At 46.7% G+C, this 23,749-nt stretch overlaps 1 protein-coding gene and 1 long non-coding RNA gene across 4 annotated transcripts in view; one reads left to right on the top strand and one right to left on the bottom strand.

Annotated features, from left to right (window-relative positions):
• Positions 1–4,886, bottom strand: part of FLI1 (Fli-1 proto-oncogene, ETS transcription factor) — a 78,951-nt gene extending 74,065 nt beyond the window's left edge. The window contains exons 1-2 of one of the 3 annotated variants that reach the window (XM_061368444.1): positions 4,401–4,886; positions 2,422–2,530 (exon numbers count right to left, since the gene is read on the bottom strand). In XM_061368444.1, coding sequence (XP_061224428.1) covers positions 2,422–2,487 — 66 coding nt within the window. In that variant the 5' untranslated portion in view covers positions 2,488–2,530; positions 4,401–4,886. Of the gene's footprint in view, positions 1–2,421; positions 2,531–4,214; positions 4,233–4,400 lie in introns of those variants that run through there. The other 2 variants (XM_061368445.1, XM_061368446.1) reach the window with 2 other exon arrangements.
• LOC133220402 (uncharacterized) overlaps positions 1–23,749 on the top strand; it is a 158,598-nt gene that overhangs the window by 68,824 nt on the left and 66,025 nt on the right. The gene's annotated exons all lie outside the window — the stretch shown is intronic.

Genomic DNA, 23,749 nt, shown 5'->3' with positions numbered 1-23,749 from the left:
GTCAATCACACCACTTCTACAAATAAGCCAGTCACGCTCAGAGTCTCTCAGTTGCCTCTGGATGCATTTTAAGTCAGTGGAAAACGTCACCAAACTCAGAGGGGCCAGAGGCTGACCTAACCTGTGTGTTTAAGGTTCTAATTGTCCCAAATTTAACCACATTCTTACTTTTATGCACAGCCTCACTGGTCTGAGTGAGCTGCCCAGGTACCCTTTTGCCCCACTGGCACTGAGCTGCCCAACTTGAAACTTTCAGGAGTCAATAGGAGATAGAGATTTCCTTTGTCTCCATAAGACTTTGAATCAGATTTAAAAGACCACTGCAAAAAATGCTGTGGATTTTTCTAAGCCCAATGACACTGGTGTGAATGAAGCTTTACAGACAAAATACCAAAGACAAGGTACTTCCCCCCAAAACAATGGCAGCTGATGCTGAAGGGTTGTAATAAAATGCAGAGAGCTCCAAATGACACAGCTCACGTATCCCTTCACCCCTGAAACACTGGATACAAATATAGCCTGAAGGAGTTCTTCCTGGTGGATAAAACACATTCTTATATGAAGAGAACTTTGTCCAAGCACTTTGCCTGCAGGATTGTACTTAATGAGAAGGCTATCCTGACACAGTTATGGACAGACTCACTCAATCCTGCTGGAATGTTTAATTATTTAGGCCTGGATCTTGGCTCCACTTAATTCAAAAGGAATTTTGCTACTAACTGAAGCTGAGGCTGCATGTAGCCTCACAACAAAAGGCAATGATACCATAATATAGGATGTCAAAGGGCCTTCATCTCTTCATTGTAAACAGAACACATCTCAGATCATTTCCCACATACAGGAACTCCAAAGAGACATTAATGCTAAAGCTGAGCACAGACTGTGTAACATGTTTCTTTACTTGAACTTTGAGTGAATTTGCTTTCATGAGACTTGAATTTCATTTGCTTTCCACAGAGTTTCTATTCTTCCAGAATTTGCTCCAAAGCTATACGAATTTAATAAGCAAAATCAAATCACCAGCATTCCCTGAGCTATGGTTCTGATGCTGGAGGACATCAACTGCATGTGAAACCTTGACCATTCCTGTTTGGATTTAGTTTAGAGACCCAGTCCAGAGAGCTCTATGAGATCACCCAACCAGGGAAATCGAGTAATGCCACATCACCTGGGAGTCATCCCACTGAGCTGGCATTTCCAATACAAAACTGCCCGCAGAATGAGCCACACATAGAAATCAATCAGGGAATTACTTCCAATAACATGCAAGCTCGTGAAAATCACAATTGGTGCATGGAACGTTGACTAACAAGAGGGACAGAAAAAGAGGCTAAATTCCTGTAATGAATTATTCATACAAATCATCCACCCAGCTCTAGTTAACACCCTTCTGTGTTTCTTCAGCCTTCTTCAGGGAGAGAAGAGGCTTGTGTTTTAGATTTTCCTTAAGTGCTGTTGCATGCAGGGTTTGCCTTAAACGTGTAACACAGATGTCTCAGGCTTGGTTTATTTACATTCTTGGGAACTGTTGTGGAAAAAACCCTATATGATGTCAAATATAATATAGTACTTGATTGAATTATAAAGGGACCAGGCTGTGCCAAGCCTTGTTTTAATATGATGAAAAGAAAGAGGCAGAAGTGGCCCCTCAAAATACATTCTAAGAACCCCCCCTTTTTAACTCAAAAAAGGATATACAAACAGCTATCTAGAGTGTAAGGTCTGGCACCAGTCAGTATCAGTAAACCCAATCAAAGTCAGTTTGCCTACTAAATTGTATGGAAGCATTACTCAAGGAAAACTGTAAGTCACACTGTCAAAGAAATCCCAGTATTACATAGCATTGCCTGGTGCAACAATCTACAGTAACTGAAAGAGATGTTTTGGTTTAAATCATTAAATATTTTCCCCCTCTAAATCCATCTTGAAATGGACCTCTCAAAAGACATAACTTCACATATCATCTTGCATATTGGATTCAGTCACTGGCTCAGCAGAGAAGTAGAAGGGTATTAAATGAAATTTAGCTTTGGTTCAAGACTAAATGGTATCTGAGAAACTGGAAGCCAATGTAACCACTAGGATATAACACTGGTAGCACAGCACCACTCTGATATTGGCAACAAACCACCAGTGTAATGCAATTCAGGACACCCTCACTATAACAGGAGTTATACTATAACCCATCAAACCAAGCATCAATGCATTATAAAAGACAAGGCCACTTCAACATAGCATCGATCCCTGATGATACAACTTTTGACTCAACCTCACATATTTCCAGACTGATAACTGTGATATTGCAGACGCCAACCCCTCTCCCACCAAAGGTAGAGAGAGATTCTTTTCCCCTGCTAAGTCAGAATTTTCAAGTAATACAAATCACTGTAAACTTGGGAAGATTGGAATTTTTGACATTACCTGTTTAAAGATGCTGTCATGTCTTACCTTGACGTAAGACGAAGTGTCTGGTACAGTCTGAAACATCCTTACTTGTTTAATAGAGAGATTTAAGGGTCCTAAAATTGACCTGAAATTAAAAAAAGAATAAAAAGTTACATATAAGTAAAGAAACAAAGCATTGCTATAAAAGTAACATTAGGAATAAAACTTAAAGAGAAGTGATCAAGTGTTTAAATGTACCTTTGAAAGGACGCTGAAAAACGTCCACCACAGTAACTACAAGTCGAGTAGCAGACAGGAGTTGATGAAGTGAGGTTTTATTTCTCTGCTTTAACAGCAGTCCGGTTTTGCTTTTTGATTCCCCCACCAGAGAAAAAGAGCCTTCTTCACCAGAGCAGGTGGAAACGTTTGACATTTGATTAACTGAATTTCTTAGCCAACAATTAAAAGCCAGCTGAAATACTCATGTTTTCATGTCGAGCCTAGTTAACCCTATTGACTTGTAGCCAAGGGTTTCACTTGGCTAAATGAAGGGCAGTTGCCTTTCCTGACTCATTGAAACCATTCCGAGCCATTAACCTGCCGGCCTCTATTGATTTAAAGAACCTTTCTCACCAATAATAATTAAACAATAAGTAAATACAAAGTCTTAAGAATAGCGAACGGAAGTTTCATTCCAAACAGCAATACCCCCCTCCCCAGGGTTGTCATTCTCAGCCCCTCTATTTCGGATGCTCAGACATCGCCGTGCTTTATCTCAGGCTCGCATCAAGGCAATACATCTGGTTTTCTGTACTTCTAAGACTTGACGATCTCCTGATGAACAGAGGGGGTTTTTTTTTGCCTCTCTTCCCTCCCTCCCCGAGTCATCACTACAGAGATGCCGAGATTAACAACGATCGTGGAAAATGGAATGGTGTGTGGGAAAAATAGATCTGCAGTCACCAAAATAAGCGACAAGTGGTTCTTTTTCCCTACACGCTGCCCTCAGGATCTTTAGTCCCATTGGAAAGCACCACGAAGCAATTAGCTTACTGTAGTTAGTGAATCGTTAAGAAGAACGACCACACTACACACCCCTCCATGTATACACATACACAACCCCTTAGCAGGGAGCTCCTAAGTGCTGCTGTTCTACCGGTCTATCGGGTGGGAAGAAAAAAAGAGGCTTAATCAGAATTTACTATAAGACAATCACACTGCACAATTAGGAATGCGCCTATTGAATTGCGCACAAGTGGTCAGTATTTGTGGTAGTGATCCTAACTCTGCACCTAGTTTGTCCGCATCTAATACAACCTAGCCACTGCTGGGGAATCCCGGAACAACCTTCATTCGGTTAATGAAGAAATTCTAATTCCTGGAGCTGCCACCCCGGCAATACCGGACACGTCCGTGCCCCCAGAGCTGCGCCCCTGCTTTGCAGCGAAACATCTGATTAAAAACATAGGAAAAAGAGAAAGAAAGCAAAAAACATCCCCCCAGCCCAAGAACTCTGGAAAAGCAAAGCTATCTGCACGTAAACTCCCTTTTATTGATTTTTAAAGCATTTATTACGCAGCCAGCTGGCACAAAAGGGCAACCGATTATAAAATCGACAATGTGTTTCTGATAAGTACAATTCTTTCTTCTGTCGTCCTCCCTCCTAACACATTCCAGTTTCTTTTTGCTTCTGAACTTGCAACAGGGGGTGGAGGGGGACGGGGTAATTTTGCTTAGCCAGTAAATATTCGAGGGTCAAGGATTTACATATCGGGTTCCCCCGCTCCCCTCTGCACCCCTGATCAGCGCAACCCCCCCCATCCGCTTACCTCCCTCTTATGATTCATATAAATAAATACATCTGCATATTTGGAGCCCGTCTGAAGGAGTCTGCTGTGGATTAGCCGTCAATCGTATCGCCCTGCCAGCATCAGTCGCAATATAAAAGGGCCTCTTAAACTACTTTTAAGATCCGCCTTTTGCTTATTCTTATTACTATTATTTAAATGACTCACCTTTTATACCCTTTCCCCTCAACCAGTGGCAGACCAGTTTGTAAAGATCCAGGTTGAGACTAGGAATAAAACTCCCCACCAGGTCTGGATTACTACCCTGCCGCTGCAGCTTTGCAAAGAGCAGAAGATTAAACTTGGTAGATCCAAAGCAGCGCTGAAGTCAGAATTCCCAGCCCATCCAGACAGGCTGCATCAACCAGGCATTTCCTCAGGGAGCTTCTGTAACGCTCGCAGCTCCAGGACGTGCTTTCCTTTCCCTCTCTTCTATGCCCTCCACTTTTCATTTGATTTCCGTTTTCCCCCTTATCAATATTTCAGCTGCTCCCTCTCATCAATCATGGCTATATCACATCCTCGTCCAATGAGCCCACCGGGCGTTACTAGCGACTTTAAACAACCAAGGGGAAAAAAAAGGATAAAACTCCCAAATTCACAACTTTCTTAAAAAGAAATGCTGCTGAGGAGTGAAGCCGAAAAGAGACGCTGAGTGGAGCTCAAGTGCTACTTTAAATCCCCTTTTAAAATAAGGAAGTTTCAAATATCCGTTTTTAAATCATCGTTTCTTACTTTGAGGTTGAGGGGTTTTTTTCCCGACTCCTACCTTGAAAGCAGTTAACCCGTTTCCCCCTGAAGCTGAATTGAGAACACTGCAGAGTGAATAGGGCTGGGAAAGCGAGATGAAATCCCCCCGAAACTATTCCCTCTGCTGGATCCAGAATTTCTCTCTCCAGACCCCTTTTAGCCATTTAATAATACCCTCTTAAACAGTAACGCGTTTAAGGAGGGAGAAGAAGCGCATCTTCAGTACAGAGGGATTTTCCCCCCCCACACCAGGGTCACGTTTCTGGTACATATTGTCACCTCGGAAGAATTCGCAGATGATATTTTGCACTAACCTGGGGAAGAAACTTCCAGGGATTTTAATACGACATCAATTTTAAACGTAACCCCCACAAGGGTTACCAAAACTATTTGGAAAATGTCCTTCCACTCTCTATTCTCTTTCCCTCCTTCCCGGCTTTGCCCCAAATTCCAACATATTGAAACATTTTTCTCCTTAATAAGAGGAACATATAAAGTGAAGGGGTGAAAGGGCAACTTGGGAGCCGTGCCTAGAGCTCCGCACACAATTTACTCTCTGGTAGACGAGGCGTTTAGCATTCCTCCCAATTTCCAAGCAAAACAGACTCAGACCTGTACCCAGTGACCAGGGATCTCGCCAGAGCCGCTTTTTTAATATAGAAATTCTTGGGATTCTTCATTATTATTATAATTGTTGTTTGTGGTAAGAGAAACAGTTTCCGAGGCAAGGTAAAGAGGATTTTAGGGAGAAGCTGACTTCCGACAGGAGGAAAAATCAAAGCGGCAGGAGGTGCCGCGGAGAGAAAGGGAATCGGGACAAGTACTCATCAGCGTTGTCATTTTTAAGCGTGTTTTTAAGAAATGGCGTGCACCGGGGTTAAAAACACCGTTTTCAAGCCTTAATCTTGTTATCCTGTGGGGATGCGAGCAACCCTCTGTGCGCACTCAGAGCCGGGCTGGCCAGTGACCGAATCAGATCACGTTTCAAAGTCATTTTTCATTCTTTTCTCACGTTTCCACGTGTGAATTACACGAACCACGTAGCTGAAGAGGAACCCTGAGGGCTCGCTATTGTGTTAACAAACCCCTTCTTCTCTTATTTTCGTTGAGGGGCATCTCACAGGCGTTTGCATCTGTCCCCCGTGCTTGTCCTCATCAAACGTACCCACAATCTCAGCCGGGGACCACTGAGCACACGCACGTAATAAGCTGCGATGAAATAAACTTTAAAGGTCGGCGTTAACAAAAGAGTCGGGATGTAAAAGCACTTATAAGTTCACGGGAAACGCTCGCCCTGAATCCCGAGCTGGATTTACTACTACCCCTTGTAATCAACCCCCACGGTGGGGCAGAGAAACCCATGTGGCCAGTTGCAGTCATCTTGGGAGCTTTACTAGCCCAGAAGAAAATTGCTGGCAAATTGGAAACAGATGCAGCGTTGGAGACACCAAGAAAAATTAAAGTCAAACCCCACCACCCCTCCCAACACACACACTGAGTTACAGAAGTTGTGTTTACACAAATACCTCCGACGCAGACATGACATTTCACGTCTCCATCAACAACCCGTAGGTGACTTGGATGTAAGCAACGTCTCAACATCCATCACTGGCAGTGATTTTTTAAAGCTGCCTATGAAATCTCTCCCTCTCACACGCTCCACCTGGCTCCTGGGGCAGCTGCTCTTGCCTTGTGCCTATGCCCCCCTTTAACAGGGTGCTAGCAACACAAACAGTGACTGAAAACCCACAAAGAACTTTAGCCAAGGGGCGGGAGGGGGGGGACCTGACAAGTGCTCGATTCTCATAAGCCTGTCAGACAATTCCTAGAACAAAGGCAACGGTGGAAAAGCTCCGAGTCCTGCAAAATATGCTCTTTTCATGTTTTCTATTTATTAGATACGTTAAGAGAAAACAGACTCGTATGAGTCCCAAATGTAGGCAGAGTATTAAAAGAGGCATGTGTATGCTCCAGCAATTACAGCTGAATTTGATTAAAAACGTCATGAGGGCTGCAAAAGCAGGAGTTACCTGATACACTAACCCTGAGGTTGCTTTAGGATGAATTATAACACAATTCATTTTATTTTAATAGGTCGCTATAAGATTAACTGTTTAAGGATGGAGCTGCGCTATAAATGTTTACATCAAACCCGAAATAACTGAGCTTTACTTTCTGGTTGTTTAGAAATAATGTTTATTACGTTTTAAAATTCCTCAACACGTTAATTAGAAATAAGGGGAAAGTATTGGGAAGTCCAAAGGAGTTCCAGTGCTTGACATGAAACCATGCACACACTTCAGTTTCTCTTTCCTAGCAGGAAAATGTGGTGATTTTGAAGTGGCCATCATCATTTCCACATGCTATGGGAAAACGGTGACAACAACTTCCCCTCCTTCTGCTCCTCTCATGCTCTTGGTCCAAAATCCAAAGGCACTTTGTAGCCTGGGGCCATGGTCAGAAGAGCAGCCAAAGCCTGGGGTGGTGATTCTGCCTCTGCATCAGCCACCACAACAGCCAGATGTGCGTGTTTGGGGAGGAGAAACCTTGAAGGTCCGTTTGTGACCTAGAGGAAACGTCTCATGGACACGAAGGAGCTCAACACACCTTCCCTCTGTTCCCAAAGCAGGGGCTGTGCCTTTGAACTTGCTTTAGCTGGTATAAATGTACCTTGCAGACAGGTCCAAGAGATGGAAGGGAAGATAGCCTCATAAATATCCCCCTCAGGAAAGAAATGGTGAAACAAAGAGAGATCATGAAGAGATGTTCATCTGACTTTGCATCTGGTGTACTGCTGGGGAGCCTGGGGATGAGATTAAGAACCCCTCTGTGGCTGAAGATCTTGGTTTCCCCTGTGCTGTCTTTAAGCAACCTCTAATACAATAAGTACTTGTGCATGGCTGGAACTCTGAGGGGCAGTCAGATTGATTATCACTGGTTACAACCGTACCATCTCGCTGCAATGAAAACATGAGTTCTATAGGAAATTCCTAGTTTTAGAATTTATTTCCATTTCCAAGCGACAAAAAAGGCAAAATTGAGATTTTAGCAGGAAAAGAAATTGCTGTCATCTCTTCTTCCAGGTAAATTGACCACCTCAGTCAGAGAAACCAGAATGACCCAGTTCAGTGCATACAGGCTGTTTTATTTTCACCATCAATGTAACTAAAAGCACCTTGATAAATTCCATGGAAAACCAGCAAAACACTATAAATATTTTTTTGGGAAAAAAAAATCTGATTTCAGCTTTGCAAAATCACTCTCTGCCTTGAAAACCACCTTTGAAATCGAATCTCTTTCACCCTGCTCCAATGCTAATGATAAATGTGATTAGTTTATTAAAATAATCATAAATTATTGATAAAATCATTATCACAACACATGAAAAGCTTTTGTTGCAGAGATCAAATGAGGGCATAGGAGGAAAGGAATTGACATCAATAGTTAGTTTTGATATTATTCTTGAAGAAGGAATGTTCATGGATGCCCCAGGAATTAGAAATTCTCCTTAATGGGAACAAGCATCTTTCTGTCGTGCTGAAGTGTCGGGGTGGGAGGATGTGTTACTGTCGGGACTGTTTGTTTTGACTGGTGTTTATTGTGAAGTTAGAGAAAGTGTGGGGGGGTTGCCGTTGGTTTTAAAGACCTGATCATTTACAAAACACCGGCATTTCCACTCCCTGTTGTCTGTAAACATCTGAGGAAACTGTTTACTGCCCAGAGGATGCTGTGTAACTTTCCCCTTAAGCCAGTTTTGGTTTGGAGCTGGGCTCGTTTGACCCTCAGTTCGTGTGTTCTGTTTTCCTTTCCTTTTCTTACAAGGCTTTAGAGATATCCTCCTGTGGGTTAGGGTAGGCAGAATCTAAATGTTATAATGAAAGACATTTCCTGACCCAAATACAGTCTGAACAGACAGAAGGGCAGGAAGGAAAGTTTAAGGCTAGGGTTGGAAGACCTTAGGCCACACAAGAGCATCTTTAGGGGCAGAAATGGGACAGAAATCACTGCAAATCCTTTACGCCATGCAAACAAGCTCCTACCCTCCCCAGAGCTCCCCAGCAGCCTTTACATGGAGCCTCCACCCTCCTAGGACTTACTGTAGATGTAGCCTCTGTGATGCCTTTTAAATGGGGACTTTTTGTGTTCCAGAGGTTGATTTCTTGAAAACATCTTTGTTTCAGCCACTGTGGATGGTGAAGGAGGTGAGCAGGAGGGAACAGAGCGAGAAGGGAGTTGGCTGCACCAAAAGGCAACATAAACAGCTGAATGCATGAAAAGGATAGAAAAAACCCCAACCCCGAGGTGAATTAAAGAAAAATAAATGGCTTAAACAGGAGCTTGATGCGATTCCAAGTGTTTTGACATGGAAGCATGTTTCCCATTCCACTTCTCTGCAGAGAAGGTTTCTCTTCGAATTAGATGAACCATAAAATCAAAAGGAAATTTAGAACAACACTGTAAAACGGTGTTTTACAGCCCTTTGCACTAAAGGCTTTCCCTTGAAGAGCTCCTATACTTCGGGCCTTGTCTACGCACTATCATCAGACAGCTTGGAGTATACCAGTCAAATTAAAGTGCCCGCTCCTCCCAAGCAAGGCTGCAGCCTTTTCGGTCTAAAGGTGCTTTATGTGAGAATAACTATTCCCATATGGAAAGGAGCGATGATTTGGGAAATCTCTCTGGTTAATATTATGAAGTGCTTGCTGTGAGCATTTGCTGTATCATGAAATGGCTCCATGTCAAGTCATATCTCTGTTTGCTGTCAGGGCCTCCAGGACATCCCTTCCAGAACAGAGTCAACTCAGAGTACTGAGTTCAATAAACTGTGACCAGTGGCTTATGAGCCAAAGAAATTACCTGGGATAAGAAGACAGAAATGTTCCCTATGCAAGGAAAGGAGGATGATGGAGCAAGTAAACTGCAGAATAGCTGCATCTAAAGGAAAGGCTGTACCAGTGGATGAGAAAATAGAACAACAACCAACTGAGAATACTGTTAACTCAGCTGAATCCATACAAAACAGGTGGTAGTCCAGGGTTCTGCAGGTGATGGCTGCTGGAAATCAATGTCACTGTGATCTCCCCAAGGCTCTCTTTCCGCTCAGTAGCCAAGATACGAAAGGCATGTCCTAAGTTACAGGTTTTAAGGTAAAAGGACATGGTTTGCAAAAATTCTCCTGTTTAGAAACAGCTCTCAGAGCATGGAGACTTTACCCAGTTGGGCCTTCAGAGGAAGAGTGTACAACCCCACTTTTTCACCCATAGCCGTTCTTGGAGACAGGTTGTCAAGCTGTCTAGAACAATGTGAATTACAGTTCTCTGATATAACTGGCCCAGATATTTTTGTCTTTGAAATACATTACAGATGAGGCCTCCACATTGTTCCAGTTACTATCAAAAACCTTGTCCACATGGGGATAAAAGGTGATTATAAAAATATCCTAGTGACCATGTGAACAGCTACTACCTCGTCCTGTTGGTACTAAGCCACATTGCTCTAGGTGGCATATGAACAAAGACCAGATGATGCTCTGGGCCCCAGAGAGCTTCTAGATTTACACAACACATTATAAACCCTTGTCGTGTGATAGACTGACCTGCGAGCTGCTGCTGAAGCCAGCATATGCTCTGCAACCCTTGAAAACCAAGCGGTTTATTTTAGGAGCCTGCCTATAAATTGAGGAGCTAAAGTTTGGGCTCCTCATTGGAAAACATTCCAAGTCTGTAAAGAGATCAAGATGTTTCCCTTTGCCATCCCAGGCGTGGATGAACAATTAGAAGCGAATCCCCTCGCAGCATTCCTGTTTGCTGCAGGAGCTGAAGTCGTGACACTGAGTCACACATCCTTGGGTCTCCAGAGGTGTCCGGCTCAACTTGTTGACTCTGCTCCAGTTACTGGGCCTATTTCCTGGACTTATCTCCCTGACCAGATTTCCCCTCCTCTCTCTGCCTCCTGTGGCTCATAAACACTTGAAATCTACTGTAAAGCCAATCTAGGCTCACAGCTTGTTGTGAGTACAAGCAGCAGCAGATAGCAGGAGATAAGGAGCGAGGCCACATTGTCTTTTTCCAGCCTGCAGTGAGAATTCACTTTTAAATCTGAAAGTTGTTTGCTTTAGGAAAAGGAAATGTGCATGTGTGCATTGGGGGGGCAGTGAGAGAGGGGAGGAAAAAGAGGAAGGGAGCTGTTTTAGAGACCAAATCAGGTCATACCAAAGGGAGGATTGATGGAGATTGATGAAGGAAGTTCAGGGAAGGTCCCAGTGCAACAGGCACTTGTAAACCCTGTGCTCCTGTTATCCTGCCCTGTTCCTAAACATCAGACCATTCCCAGCGGGGAGGTGGCGTTTCCGCAGCCGAGCCCTTGGATGACCATCTCCCTCCAGGCACTCCGAGGCCAAGTTTTGCCCGAGTGACACCCAGTGGGAAGTTGCTCAAGCCATGGATGTGTCCAGATGTGAGAAGTTCTACCCAGCTTCCGTGTGTGGCTTCATCACTAAGCTTGCAAAGAGTCCCAGTGCAAACACACTTATACCCAGTGCTCAAATGGGAACAGTGGAATGGTAGGAAATATCTCTCTCCCCTCTCCTGCATACAGGGAAATCATTCCAAGCAAGGACATCCAGCAGCCCCAGAACAATCGTCTCTGAACCGCGCACAAAAGTGCCTTTTGATCTTGGAGGTACCAAGATATCCCGACTACCAGATAATGGATCAGATAATGACTCAGCGCCGGAGGCAGCCCAGGTCTGAAGGGAATGATAAAGAGAGTTAGCGATCCCTGCATGGAAAGGGCTATGTAAATGTATGAATTGATGCCCTGATGGTGCTGAAGTCAATAAAACCCGCTGCCGATTCCACTGGGTGCAAGTTTCGGAGCCCTGTTTGTGGGAAGTTTGGAATCCTTGGGATGTGTTCCTTGAGAAGCTGGGATGCAGCAGGGAAATCTGAAGGGTTAATCCTCCTCTCTATGCACACTTAAGATCCAGGCAGCTTTGATGTGCGTGGGCAGGAGGCTCCCACATTTTCACAATGGCCATCTCTCAAGAACTGTCTTTGGGAGCAATCATTTTGGAAACAACCAGAAACATGGAGAAATTGTGAGGTGTAACAAAAATCAGAGTGGCCATTGTTGCCTCCTTTATCCATGGACCAGGCATACCTCATTTGGGAAACTTGACTCACTTCCAGGGATCAGAGAGGCTCTGAAGCTGCAAGAGGACCCTGAGCCACTAATGCAGCTGGTGACCAAGGATTCCATGGAGGCAGCCCCTTGGCTTGCAGCAAGTCAAGTGCTGTACCTATAGATAGATCTTAGTGGGACTTACCAAACTCTCCAGTGGCAGTGAGAATGATGTGCTTTGTCACATGCTGTTTTAAGAGTCTTCTTTGCAGATCTGCCCTTCATTTTGTCCTGTATTTGGGTTCCCCATCTGCAAAATAGAGATAATGGCATGGCTCCATTACACAAAGTCATTGCAGAGATAACTATGTTCAGATGCTATGGCAACAAGGGCTGTGTAATACTGAAGATAGCGAGGGATATGAGGGGCAGAAAGCTGGCTTGTGTCAAGCATGGCCTTTTGCTGGGAAAAGATGGAGCAAACCAGCTCCAACCTCCCTTTACCAGTCCTTTCCCACAGGAACCGTGCAGGTCCCACTGGCTGAACTATCAGATGAGTTTATCTGCAGAAGGAAAAGCAGTCCCAATCTGGGCGGATTCTCTGCTCCATCACATCATCTCACCTCCCCACACCACTGCCCCTGACCTCCCCCAGCAAAGTCCTTCATCTTGCTTGTGTTTGTGCATTGCCACTGAAGTAGAAGGGCAATGAAAGCAAATGGCAGCTGCAAAACCCCAGCTTTTATGGCAAAGCCATCAAAAAACAGCCTCAGAAAGCATGAGGTGGAAATCGCAGCTGCAAAATCCACCCCCCCACCCCCAGTCCCTGGCTGATGTCAGGTAAGGTCTTTCTGGGCTTTCCCTCTCCTGGACCCTCCGTGGTAGAGTGGTTTCAGCTCCTGTTCTCCATCCTTGCCCATTTCCTGGCTCCTGCTGTGACACTTTGATTCATAGGGTCCATCCACCCGTAACCACCCAGGGAAATAGAAGCTAAGGCAGGCAGCTACGGTCATTCATTTTCCCCTCAGGGGGAGGAAAAGAGGCCAAAGATAAAATCGCTTCATTTAAGCCAGAAGCCATTTTTCACTGGCCTATTCTGGCAAGTGTGATCCCTCCAGGAGGAACAGCATGGCTGCCACTGTCTTCAGTAAGAGTTAAACTACCTGGAAGAAGACTCTTTGTCCTCAGAGCCAGCTTTCCTTGGCTGGTTCCTCCCTGCACAGTGCAGACTTTCCTGGGAATCACCACATTTAGCTTACCAAACGACTCCGTGCCTCAGTTTCCCCAACCCTGTTCATCATCTCAACATCTTTTGAGATGCAAATCCATCGGGCATTTCCACTTGTCTGAAGAGCTCTGGTGGGAGCTCCTCATCAGCCTGGGAGGATACATGCTGACTCCCATTTCCCATCCCAGCCATGGATCAAAGAGCAGCCATCCCAGCAGGGGTCTAGCTTTTAGGATGCTTCAGCAGAGGGTGCAAGGATCATGCTGGACAAGGATGCTACAAGCATTGCATGGTGATTGCTAAGTTTTTTCCCTTCCTCTGTTCCGTGGACAGTGAAGCTAATAAAGCCTGGTTTCCTGTGGGCTAGTGTTCCTTGTCCCCTAGCTCATGGCGTTCCTCCCTGTGTGTCCTCTTCAACAGGAGAAGATTAGTCCAGGGCTGGGCTGGTGCTGATTAGTGCTGGCCACTGAGCAGAAAACATAACATCAGAGCCTTTCCTGCCTCTTCCTTGTTTGGGAGCTAACCTGGGTTTCTCCCCTTCAGCCAGCTGCAAGCGACATTGGCAAACAAGGAGAAGGATGCTGAAGCTTCCCATGCTGGGCACAGACAGGACAGCACCACCTGGAGAAAGAAATGTTATCTGTGCAAAGAAGCCAGTTTCTGGTCCCTGAGCTTTAGAGCTTTTATTCCTTATTGATTTCACTTAACCTCTTGGCTCCAGGGGAATTAAATGACGCAGAGGGGAACCTGGGCAGAGTGGCAAGTAAATCAGGTCTGCTGGTGTAGAGAAACCTCTCTGCATTTCTGCCTGGGCCTCTTTTACATGACTGCAGAGGAATGAGCGTAGGCAGGCTGCAGAATGCGTGGTTGAAAGGCTCCGAGTGGAATATCTGTCTTTATTTAGCTTGGAAGCAGCACTGCTATTGCCTTTCTATTGCCTACTGAGGTCACTGCTGCAGCTTGCTGGCTCCTGGCTGCTGGGACACACTCCCCAAGACCCACCAGCTTCAGTCTCCGACAGAAGAGGTGTTTTCCTTTGCATGGTTCCCGGTCTCGCTGGGAGAGCTGCCTGCAAGCCAGCGCCTGTCACCAAACCAGAGCTCCACCGCTGCCAAGTGATTCATTCCTCCTGACTTCAGACTTTATATATATATATACACATGCATATATTTACATATGTAAAACATACCGCAGCGGTGCCTGGCAGGTAAAAGTGCCCTCTCATGGCATGCTGTGCACTGGCTTTGGTCCCAGGGACCCCTGTCCCCAGCCAGGAGTGGGATGGGTGTCATGCTCTTGGTGAGACACAGTAGGGGCAGTGCTTTGAGCAGGGTTGTGTGGCAGGGGGTTGGAACTGGATGATCTTCAGCTCCTTTCCAATCCAAACCATTCTATAACTGGGTTCTGCTCCCAGCTGCAGCAAGGCTCAGGCCAAGCAAGACAAACTGTCCCAGTGTCTGCATCCAGCATCATGGCACGGTGCAGGGGTGAGCAGATGTGAAAGCTCAGCCATGGTACAAACATCACACAGGATGATCCAGAGCCAGCCACAATCTTTCCACTCTTTCTGGAAGCAACCACATGCCCTGAGAACAGTAAGCAGAATTGGGCCCATGGGGTAGCCAGGGCTGCTTGGATCACTTGAAGGCACAGGCGACACTGAGGTCTAATATCCTTGAGCTTGTCATTGTCTTGCAAAGGAGAAGATGGGTGGGTTTGCATGGGTTTACTCCTAGAGAGCTTAAATCAATGACACAAAAGCAGTGCAGAAGGTGGGCTGGGCCATCAGGTGTAAGCTGAGAACTGGGCCCATTTCAGTACTGCTGAGGTTAACCAGAGGAGGAAACCAGATCAAGATGTCCCCATGCAGGATTGCACCAGCTCAGAGGGGCACTGGTGTAACACAATGAGCTTCCCTTTCTGCAGGGGCACGTCCTCCTGCTGCCTAAAATGGCATTTACCCTTTTTAGGTTTCTAATGCAGCAGCATTTCCTGGCTTCTGCAGATGCAAGGATACCCCATGGCTTATGATCAGACCACCAAGCAAAGATCGCTCGATCAAAGAATTGAGTCTTGGCTTGGGAGACCCATGTTTCTGTTCCCACATGGATGATCTTGGGCAAGGTCTCCCCTGTGAGGGTGTTGAGACACTGGAAAACCCAGAGAAGCTGTGGCCATCCCATCCCTGGCAGTGCTCAAGGCCAGGTTGGACACAGGGGCTTGGAGCAAGCTGCTCCAGTGGAAGCTGTCCCTGCCCGTGGCAGGGGTTGGAAATGGATGAGCTTTAAGGTCCCTTCCATCTCATGGCTTGGTGTCCTGAGGGTGCAAGTGCATTGCCTCCAGAGCAAGGATATTGCTCACACCTTCATGGTCAACATGCCGTGAGGTTTTTATGGCAAATCCCATCAGGCCATGTCAAAAGGAAAGCTGCAACCTGCAGTCTTCACCAATATGCCTTCTCTCTCTTTTTTCTCCAGTTATTTGTTGTTGGTTCTGCTTTATTGGTCTGAACAGATGTTCTAAACATCTGGCAATGGCATGTTTAGTTTTTAGGCTCTTCTGTGTTATGTTAATGACATAGCAGCAAAGAAAGGAGCAGGAATGTCTCCATCACATCTTTTGCCAGGCAACACAGATGTTTTGGCATCTACTGCTGGTCTTCTAGCGCCCGGTGACACCATGTGGCTGGAGTGTGCTGTGACCCCATTTACACTGGGCAACCTCCAGTGTTTCCCTGTGCCAGGAAGCTTAGTTTTGAGGCATGGTACAGTACAGAAGGAGATGAATATCCACCGGCGTTAGGTCCGAGGTTTGGCTTTGGTAGGGCTCTTCATGACCTGGGGAAAGCACCTCTCCAGCATGCTTTAAGTGCCACGTAGTAAGTCACACATAAAGGTCTGGCTGGAAGTTTTCCCTGAGGAAAGGTAATGATAAAGTGCTTTCCAAGTGAAAAGAGTTCACAGACTGGAAATTCACAGAATGGAAATGTTATTAGGAAACAACAAATCCGTGTTTTTCAAAGTTATTCAAAGAAAAGAGATAATCTCTTCTTTAACAGAACTGAATTCGGGGGCATAAGGTAAGCCATTTGTTTTTCCACTTTAGAGCAGGGAAGCCCATTTGAGACGTGTGTGGGGAAACAGCCCGTGCACACGTTCTGGCCGAGCTCCATTTATGAGCATCCCCTGTCTGTCGCAAGAGAGCTCCCACTGTCAGCTCTCCAGCTGTGGTTTTGAACCGCCGGCCCGTGGCGAGCAGGAAAGCAATTACAGCACCGTTTTCACAGCTCTCTCTCATGGAGACAGCGCTGTCTGGAAGCTGTGTCTGTCTCCCTAAACGTTCCCTGATAAAGCCGTGGCTCGCTGCTCCAGAAGCGAAACAGGAAATGCATCCAACACCAGAGGGCTGGGAGATTGCAAAGTATAAAAGCTATTTCAAGGTACAAGAAGTCCTTGGCCTGGGCTGAGGGTTGTGAAAGCTGAGGTCTCTCTGTTGACATCCGTGCGGAGCTGCTGCAGCGAGATGAGGCATTTGATGCTTGCAAAGGCATCTTCTCAAGCAAAACTGTCCTCCCTTGTTGCGGTCTTAATAACCAAGCTCCAAACCAGCTGCCTGCTCTGTCTTGCCTCAAACCAAAGGAGGATTTGTGCTTGTACCAGATTGCCCATCAACTTCAATTATTTCCTTCTTGGGAAAGGAGATCCATGTAATGAGTGAGAAGGAACAGAAATACGTGTCTAGAGAACTCAATGTGTTAGTTTTCCCATCTCCAGGGGAGTGGTTGGAGAAGGGGGGCTGTGAATCAGGGCTTATTTTAGAGACAGCTTTTGAGAGATGCTAAGGGGATGCCTTGCAGCTTATCGCCTGCTCTAGATGGTGCTTTTAAGGCGTTACAGAAGTAACTGGAGAGGGTCTCAGCTGCCATTGCAGGTTGCTGGGTCCCATCTCTCAGGTGCTTCATCTCTGTGCAGAAGGGATGGACAATGTTAGTGCCTATCTGGGGATGGAGATGTACTGAGGATTAGAGGAATTACCAAAGGCTTGCAGGGGACTGCCAGTAAGCTAACAGCAGGTCAGAAGGTTATCAGCACAATAGGGAAGCTATATTTCTTGTATGTCTTTCCACAAGAGCTGAACTCAGCTGGAAAAGCCCCATCAACTGCTCCTTCTCAGTGGCACCATCACCTAAGATTTAAGGGATGTTAAAGGTTAAAGCAGCTCCATGTGCCTCCTGAAGGAGGACTGCTGGCACTGGGACCTGATGGCAGGCACAGGGTGGAGGGTGGTCAGTTCAATGGGGCACAAACAGAACTGAAAGAGAGCTGTGAGCTCCCCGGGGCTGGCCTGGGGAACGTGCCCTGGCAGCAGCGATGATGGGTACAAGGAAATGGAGAACTGCTTCATCTGTCTCAGCTTGGGGAAGTGAGAGGGGAATCTCCTCCTGCAGCGTGCCTGCAGATGCTGGTGAAGAGGGCCAGCAGAAGCATTTACACAGCCCCCGAAGAGGATGATGCTTCCTTTGAACATAGAAAGAGGCAGCCCTCATCCCAGCCAGAGAAGCTGTGGTCCCCACGGGCACAGGGTGCCGTTCCTTGCATCAATGAACACCAGGATGTGACTCGTAACAGGGCAGCGGTGGGTTCATTACCACAATGCAGCCCCAAAGCTGGGGAACCAATTGTTGTCTGCAGGAGGTGGACGATTCCCAAGATGTTTTCATTCACCTCCCCTCTCTTTTCCTGCTAAACATAATCCATAGAGAAGGTAGAGGGGCTCCATTACAGCCTGCGCAGGGCTGCTGGAGCAGAGGGAAAGGCTCAAACCCGGCTGCAGGTCCTCCCTCAGGGGAGCCTCTACTGGGCCAGCGCTGAAATGCTGCCACCTTGTGGCAGCTCGGGAAAATAGCATTTATACTGAGGCCAAACCTGCTCTTGGGAATCTCCTTGCTATCCCAGATCCGGCTGGATAGGGAGGTCATTCTGACAAGCAGGGACAGAAAATAGGCACATTGGTCTGGAGAGAAGGCATGAGGCTGCAAGAAGGGATGTGGAAGCCTTGTTCCCCCCTCTATGCTATTCTGCAGCAGCCCAATCCTGGCTGCATGAGCTCTTCCTTTATAGGATGTGGTCTTTCAAACAATGAACTTCCCAGATGGATTTTGCTCCTGATTCTTCCTTCTTGCCATATTTTGCCCTTGCTGTGGTATCTGGGCTGTGAGTCTGTGACAGTCAGCTCAGGAACTGAGACCACATGGGACATTTCCCCTCATCCTGGGGATATCTCTCATCCGGTTTGGGAAGATCCAAGAAACCTGAGGTTTGCTGGGAGCTGTGTCCATATTGTAGGGGTGAAAAATATCTGTGAGTTCTGCTCAGATCTTGTCCATCTCTTTTGGCCAGATGGACTATCAGTGAGCTCAGCTGCAATGCTGGGAATCCCTATCCAGCAAATGAAGGGTTATTTAAGCCATATGAACAAGTGAGTTCCCACAGTCGGTTTAAGGGTGATTCAAGGGTCCCCAAACAGTCATGTTCTAATTGTCCTTCCTTCTGCATGGAGCTCAAGACGGCTGCAGTGTTACCTATTTGTTTCCCAAATGGCATCACCTTGTTCTGTCAGAATCACTTGGTATTTCATCATTGTGCTGGGGGATAACCAGTGACCCCCTTTTTGTTCCAAGGCAGTCATTACTATGTGTGGTACATACACTGGTATTGTTCTGAGTCAGCACCCGAGTGCAAGATGACAAAATAAAGTCTTCGGTTAGGTCAGGAAGTCCCGATGCTGGTGCAATCATTAAACCCTGTTTTAAGTCCGGAAAGGCCTTTTGCTGTTCCAGGGCCCACACAAACAATACTTTTGGGGCTTCGTATAGCGGCTTTGCTATCGGACCGTAATTCGTTATCCAGTAGTGACATCATGCGGCCATTCCCAGAAACGCTCTCAAATCACAGACATTACCAGGATCGGGAATACCGCAGATTGCCTCTGCACGGTCTGTTCCCAGTTGTCATCGTCCTTTCGAAATCTCAAAGCCCAGATAGATACCAGTTTGGCTTGCTATCTGAGCCTCAGTTTTAGGCCTTTGCACCCAGTTAGTCCAAGGAAGTTTAAAAGGTCTATTGTTAGCTCAAAACAGGTGAGTCTCTCTCCTGTTGCAGTCAAGATGCCATCCATGTGTTGTAAAAGCAGATGCGCAGGTTTAAGTGCTGCATCACTTTGCTTCCACCCTTCCAGCTCTTTTGCCAGCTGGTTACTGAAGACCTTTGAATCCTTGTGGCACCCACACATGGAGCTTTCCATAATGGTGGCACTAACATGGCAATCCGCTCTCACTTAAGCACCTAAAACTCCATCTGCTCAATACCCTTCTGTTGCGAGCTCTCAAGTGTCCCTGGTCATGGCTCATAGAGTTCAAACATCCAGTCCCTACTCCCACATCCAAAGCACCAGGAGAGAAAGGTGAGGCTGGGCATCACCCACACATGGAGAACTCTGGAACGATGCCACCAACACAGCAATCCACTCTTGCTTACCACCTAAAACAGTCTCATACTGAGTCTCTTATTCAGTATACTTGGGGGTTCTGGAGCACACCTCATAAATGCCCAGCCCCATCTCCCATAGCCAAGATGCTGGGACAGAAAGCTTGCTCTGAGTGCCACCTACATAGGATGAGCTCCAGAACCACTCCATCACCATTCCCATCCAGCCTGACTTTGCCACCTAAAAACCCATCTGCTTTGTGCCTCTGTAGCAGTGCTCTGGGGCCTCTCAGCAATCAGCTCCTGAATTGCACACCTCCAACCCCTCTCATCCTCCTTACCCAAACAATGCTAAAGTGCAAACTTGAAGTAAAAAAGCCTCATCAAAAGATACTTACTGATGTGTGTGCTGCGTAAAAAAAAAACCCTTTGGAGAAATCTCAGCTGCTGAAGATGCAAAAACTGAAACCAAAAAGCTCAGAGAGATCCAAACCACCAAAAGACTGAAGGAACAACAGAGAATTAACCCCAACAGCACCCAAGAACTCAATGAGCTTTCTAACTAACAGCTATGCCTAACCCCCTACACCCTCCCAAAATACTCTGGGAAAGGGGAGGGGAAAACCATCACCTGGTATAAGAGCAGGCAGGACACCCATTCCATGTTTTCTTGTCTGCAGGATGGTTGTGGCTGGTGGAAGGGGAGGCTGTGTAAGCAGCTTGCTCCTGTATGTATGACTCTGTTAATGGACAGTTCCAGAATGGTGCTACCAGTGTGGTCATCCATAGATGTACCTACCCTGAGCATATCATGGTCTACCACCAGCTCCTTGGTATTTGAGGCTCTTTACAGGTATAGGGTGGGGGGCAGCTCAGCAGTGTTTGGGGGGGCAGTTTTACAGTATACTGCAGCTCTGCAATGGTCATGATGCCAATCTGTAGCATTTAGGGTGCACCTTTGCAGTGTTTTCAACAGCAGGATGCAGCTTTGTAATAGTTTGGGTACAACCTTAGAGTATTTTTAGTAGTAGGATGCAGCATTTAGGGTGCTGCTTTGTGGCGTTTACTGTATCAAGGTGCAATTCTGTAGTATTGGGCATGCAAATTTTCATCCAATTTGTAACCTCGGAGTCCAGCTTTGCTGTATTTATTACATTTGGGATGCAACTTTGCATTATGTATATGAGATACGGGTGCAACTGTGCAATATTTATGCCATTAGGGAGCAGTTTTGCAGCGTTTATAACGTTTGGGGCGCTGGTTTGCATCCTGCGAGATGCAGCTCGCAGCCTTTGCCATCAGGGGGTGCATCTTTCCAGGGTTTATCCCCGGGATTACTGCAGCCTGGTGGGATTTCTGACCTTGCCTATGAGTTTGGGGCCCGCAGAACCCCAGGTACCTGCCTCCTCTTCTTCCTCATCCTGTGAGGGCACCCGACCGACTGCGCCTTTAAAGGTTCAATGAGACATGAAGCGATGCCACTTGCTGCATGAGGGGGGGCTGCGATGGGTCAGTGGGTCTCATCCTGCCACCGCCACTGGAGGGTGCTGTGGTGGACTGAGGAGGGGGGTGTTCCAGTAATTAGAAAAGGCATCAAATCAAGCAATAGGCAATTAGGGGTTAATTCCACAGTACTACCCCCCTGATTTTAACCACCAAAAGGGGCAACATTTGGCCTCATTAACCCAGTTATTCCATATTAACTGATTATTCCATATTAACTCATCTTATTCTATATTTTAGGAGGTATTTTGGATGTAATACAGCATTCTTTAAACTGGGGGGGGGCAGGATTCTCAGTGAGCACAGGGCTCATTCACTCTGGAGCCTACTGATGGAGCAGCATTGCTCAGCCCACTCTGTGAGCTCCGTTGGGCTGGGCAGACCCCAAACCAGCCCCTTGCACCCCCCAACAAGGTTCAGGGGCTGCCTCTCCCCCCACCCTCCCTTCCTGCCCTGTCTGAGGGCAGCAGCTGCCCTCATTTCCCAACCTCTCTAATTGGTTTTGGGAAGGACTAACGAGCTAGGAGCTGCCAGGGGCTGTTAGCACTGGAGCGAGAGGAATGATGGGGATTAACTTCTTCTCCCCCAAGAAAAAGAGCATCCCCCCAAAATCCCACCCTAGGGTGCAAACCCTGAGACATCCCCACGATTCCATCCCTAAACTGCATCAGCGTTTCATTTTGGGGGTAGAAAACACTCTTTTTTACTTGCTTTTTCTCTTTTTTTTAGTGGTATTAATATCCTTTTCCCAGCTTTTGGGTTTTTTTCCCCAGTGGGATCCCCCCCATTGGGCTTCCAAGCAATTAGTGGTGATTTTTTAATTGCATATTTATATTGCAGCTGGGGAGCGGGACCCCGGCAGCGGGCAAGGGGGAAGCAGGAAGACGCCGCCTCCGACCTTGTTTGCTTTTCAACTGGGATTAAGCCCTTTTAATTATCCCAGAGATCCCAGATTGCGGCCGGGGGGGGATAATTAGGCTGAATACAGGGTTTTCTGGTTCATTCCCCCAGGAATTTATATTTCTAAGGGGGGGGAGTAATGTAAAAGCTTTGGGAATGCTTTGGGAATGAAAGCTTTTGGAGGGGTGCGAGGCTGGACACAACTCGTTGCGGGAGTGGGACTCATTTCAAGGGGGGATCTCCCTTTTAACAACAGATCACTTGATTTTCACCTGTTTCCTGCTGCAAATAGGGTATTCTGGGGGATCGCAGGGTATGGTTTCCCTTGGGATGCTTTGGAAGAGGCCACACATCGCTCTTGTCCGTTAACCAGGCTCAGTAATCCCTTGGGAATGATGAGGGTGATGGGTTTAGGGGTTTTTGGCTCCAGAGGGGGGATTATGTCCCATTTGTCAGGGCTGAAGGGGGAATTTTAGGGGGTAAAAGGTAATGGAATGGACCTGGGTAAAATGGGGCTTGGAAGCGCCTTTGTGCCTCAGGGAGGCACCGGAGCGTGCGGAATGCCCTAAATCAACAGCAGTGCACTCGGGAACAGCTTCTCCCCTGGCCTCATCACAAATTCATGGTGTTCCAAAGGGCGCTGGGTGTTTTCCTGTCCCACAGCCTCCTCATGGCATCCTGGAGTGCGATTTGGGATGCAGAGATGGGGGATGCAGGGTGAAGGATTCAGGGTGTGGAGGTGGGATGGAGGATTTAGGATGTAGATGAAAGACATGGGATGGAGGATTCAGGATCTAGATGGGGATGCAGGATTTAGGATGTAGATGCAAGGTTCAGGATCTAGATGGGGTTGTAGGATTTAGGATGTAGATGCAGGATGGAGCACTAAAGGTGCAGATGTGGGACACAGGATTTGGGATGCAGAGGTGGAATAGAGGATTTAGGATGCAGATGTAGGATGGAGGATTTAGAATATAGGTGGAGGATGTGGGATGCAGGGTTCAGGATGTAGATGCAGGATATGGGACAGAGAACTTGGGATGCAGATGCAGGATAGAGGATTTAGGAGGTAGATTGAGGATGTGGGATGGAGGATTTAGGGTATAGGTACAGGCCAAAGGATGAAGATACGGGACATAGGACTTACGATGTAGATGGAGGATTTCAGGAGTAGATGCAGGGCACAGGAGAGGGGCTGCAGAAGCAGTATTTTGAGTGTAACTATGGGATTCAGGACATGGGGCACAGGATGAAAGGGATGACTTGGGATGCAGATACAGGACATGGAATACAGATGCAGAATTTAGGATGCAGCAGTGGGCTACAGGACATGTGATGTGGGAAATGGGATTTAAGATGTAGATGGATGCCAGGTATAGGGCACAGGATGCAGAAGTGGGATTTGGGATTCAGAGTTGGGATTTAGGTTGAGGAAGAAGGATTTAGGATACAGATGCATATAGGATATAGGATGTTGGGTGGGAAATGCAGGACAAGGGATGCAGCAGGATTTAGGGTACAGATGAGGA

This window comes from Neopsephotus bourkii, unplaced genomic scaffold, assembly GCF_033783945.1.
Source record: "Neopsephotus bourkii isolate Nb327-2 ecotype Australia unplaced genomic scaffold, CSIRO-AGI_Nbou_v1 NB_1433, whole genome shotgun sequence".
Taxonomy (NCBI): Eukaryota; Metazoa; Chordata; class Aves; order Psittaciformes; family Psittacidae; genus Neopsephotus; species Neopsephotus bourkii.
This window is presented reverse-complemented; position numbering and strand designations above follow the sequence as displayed.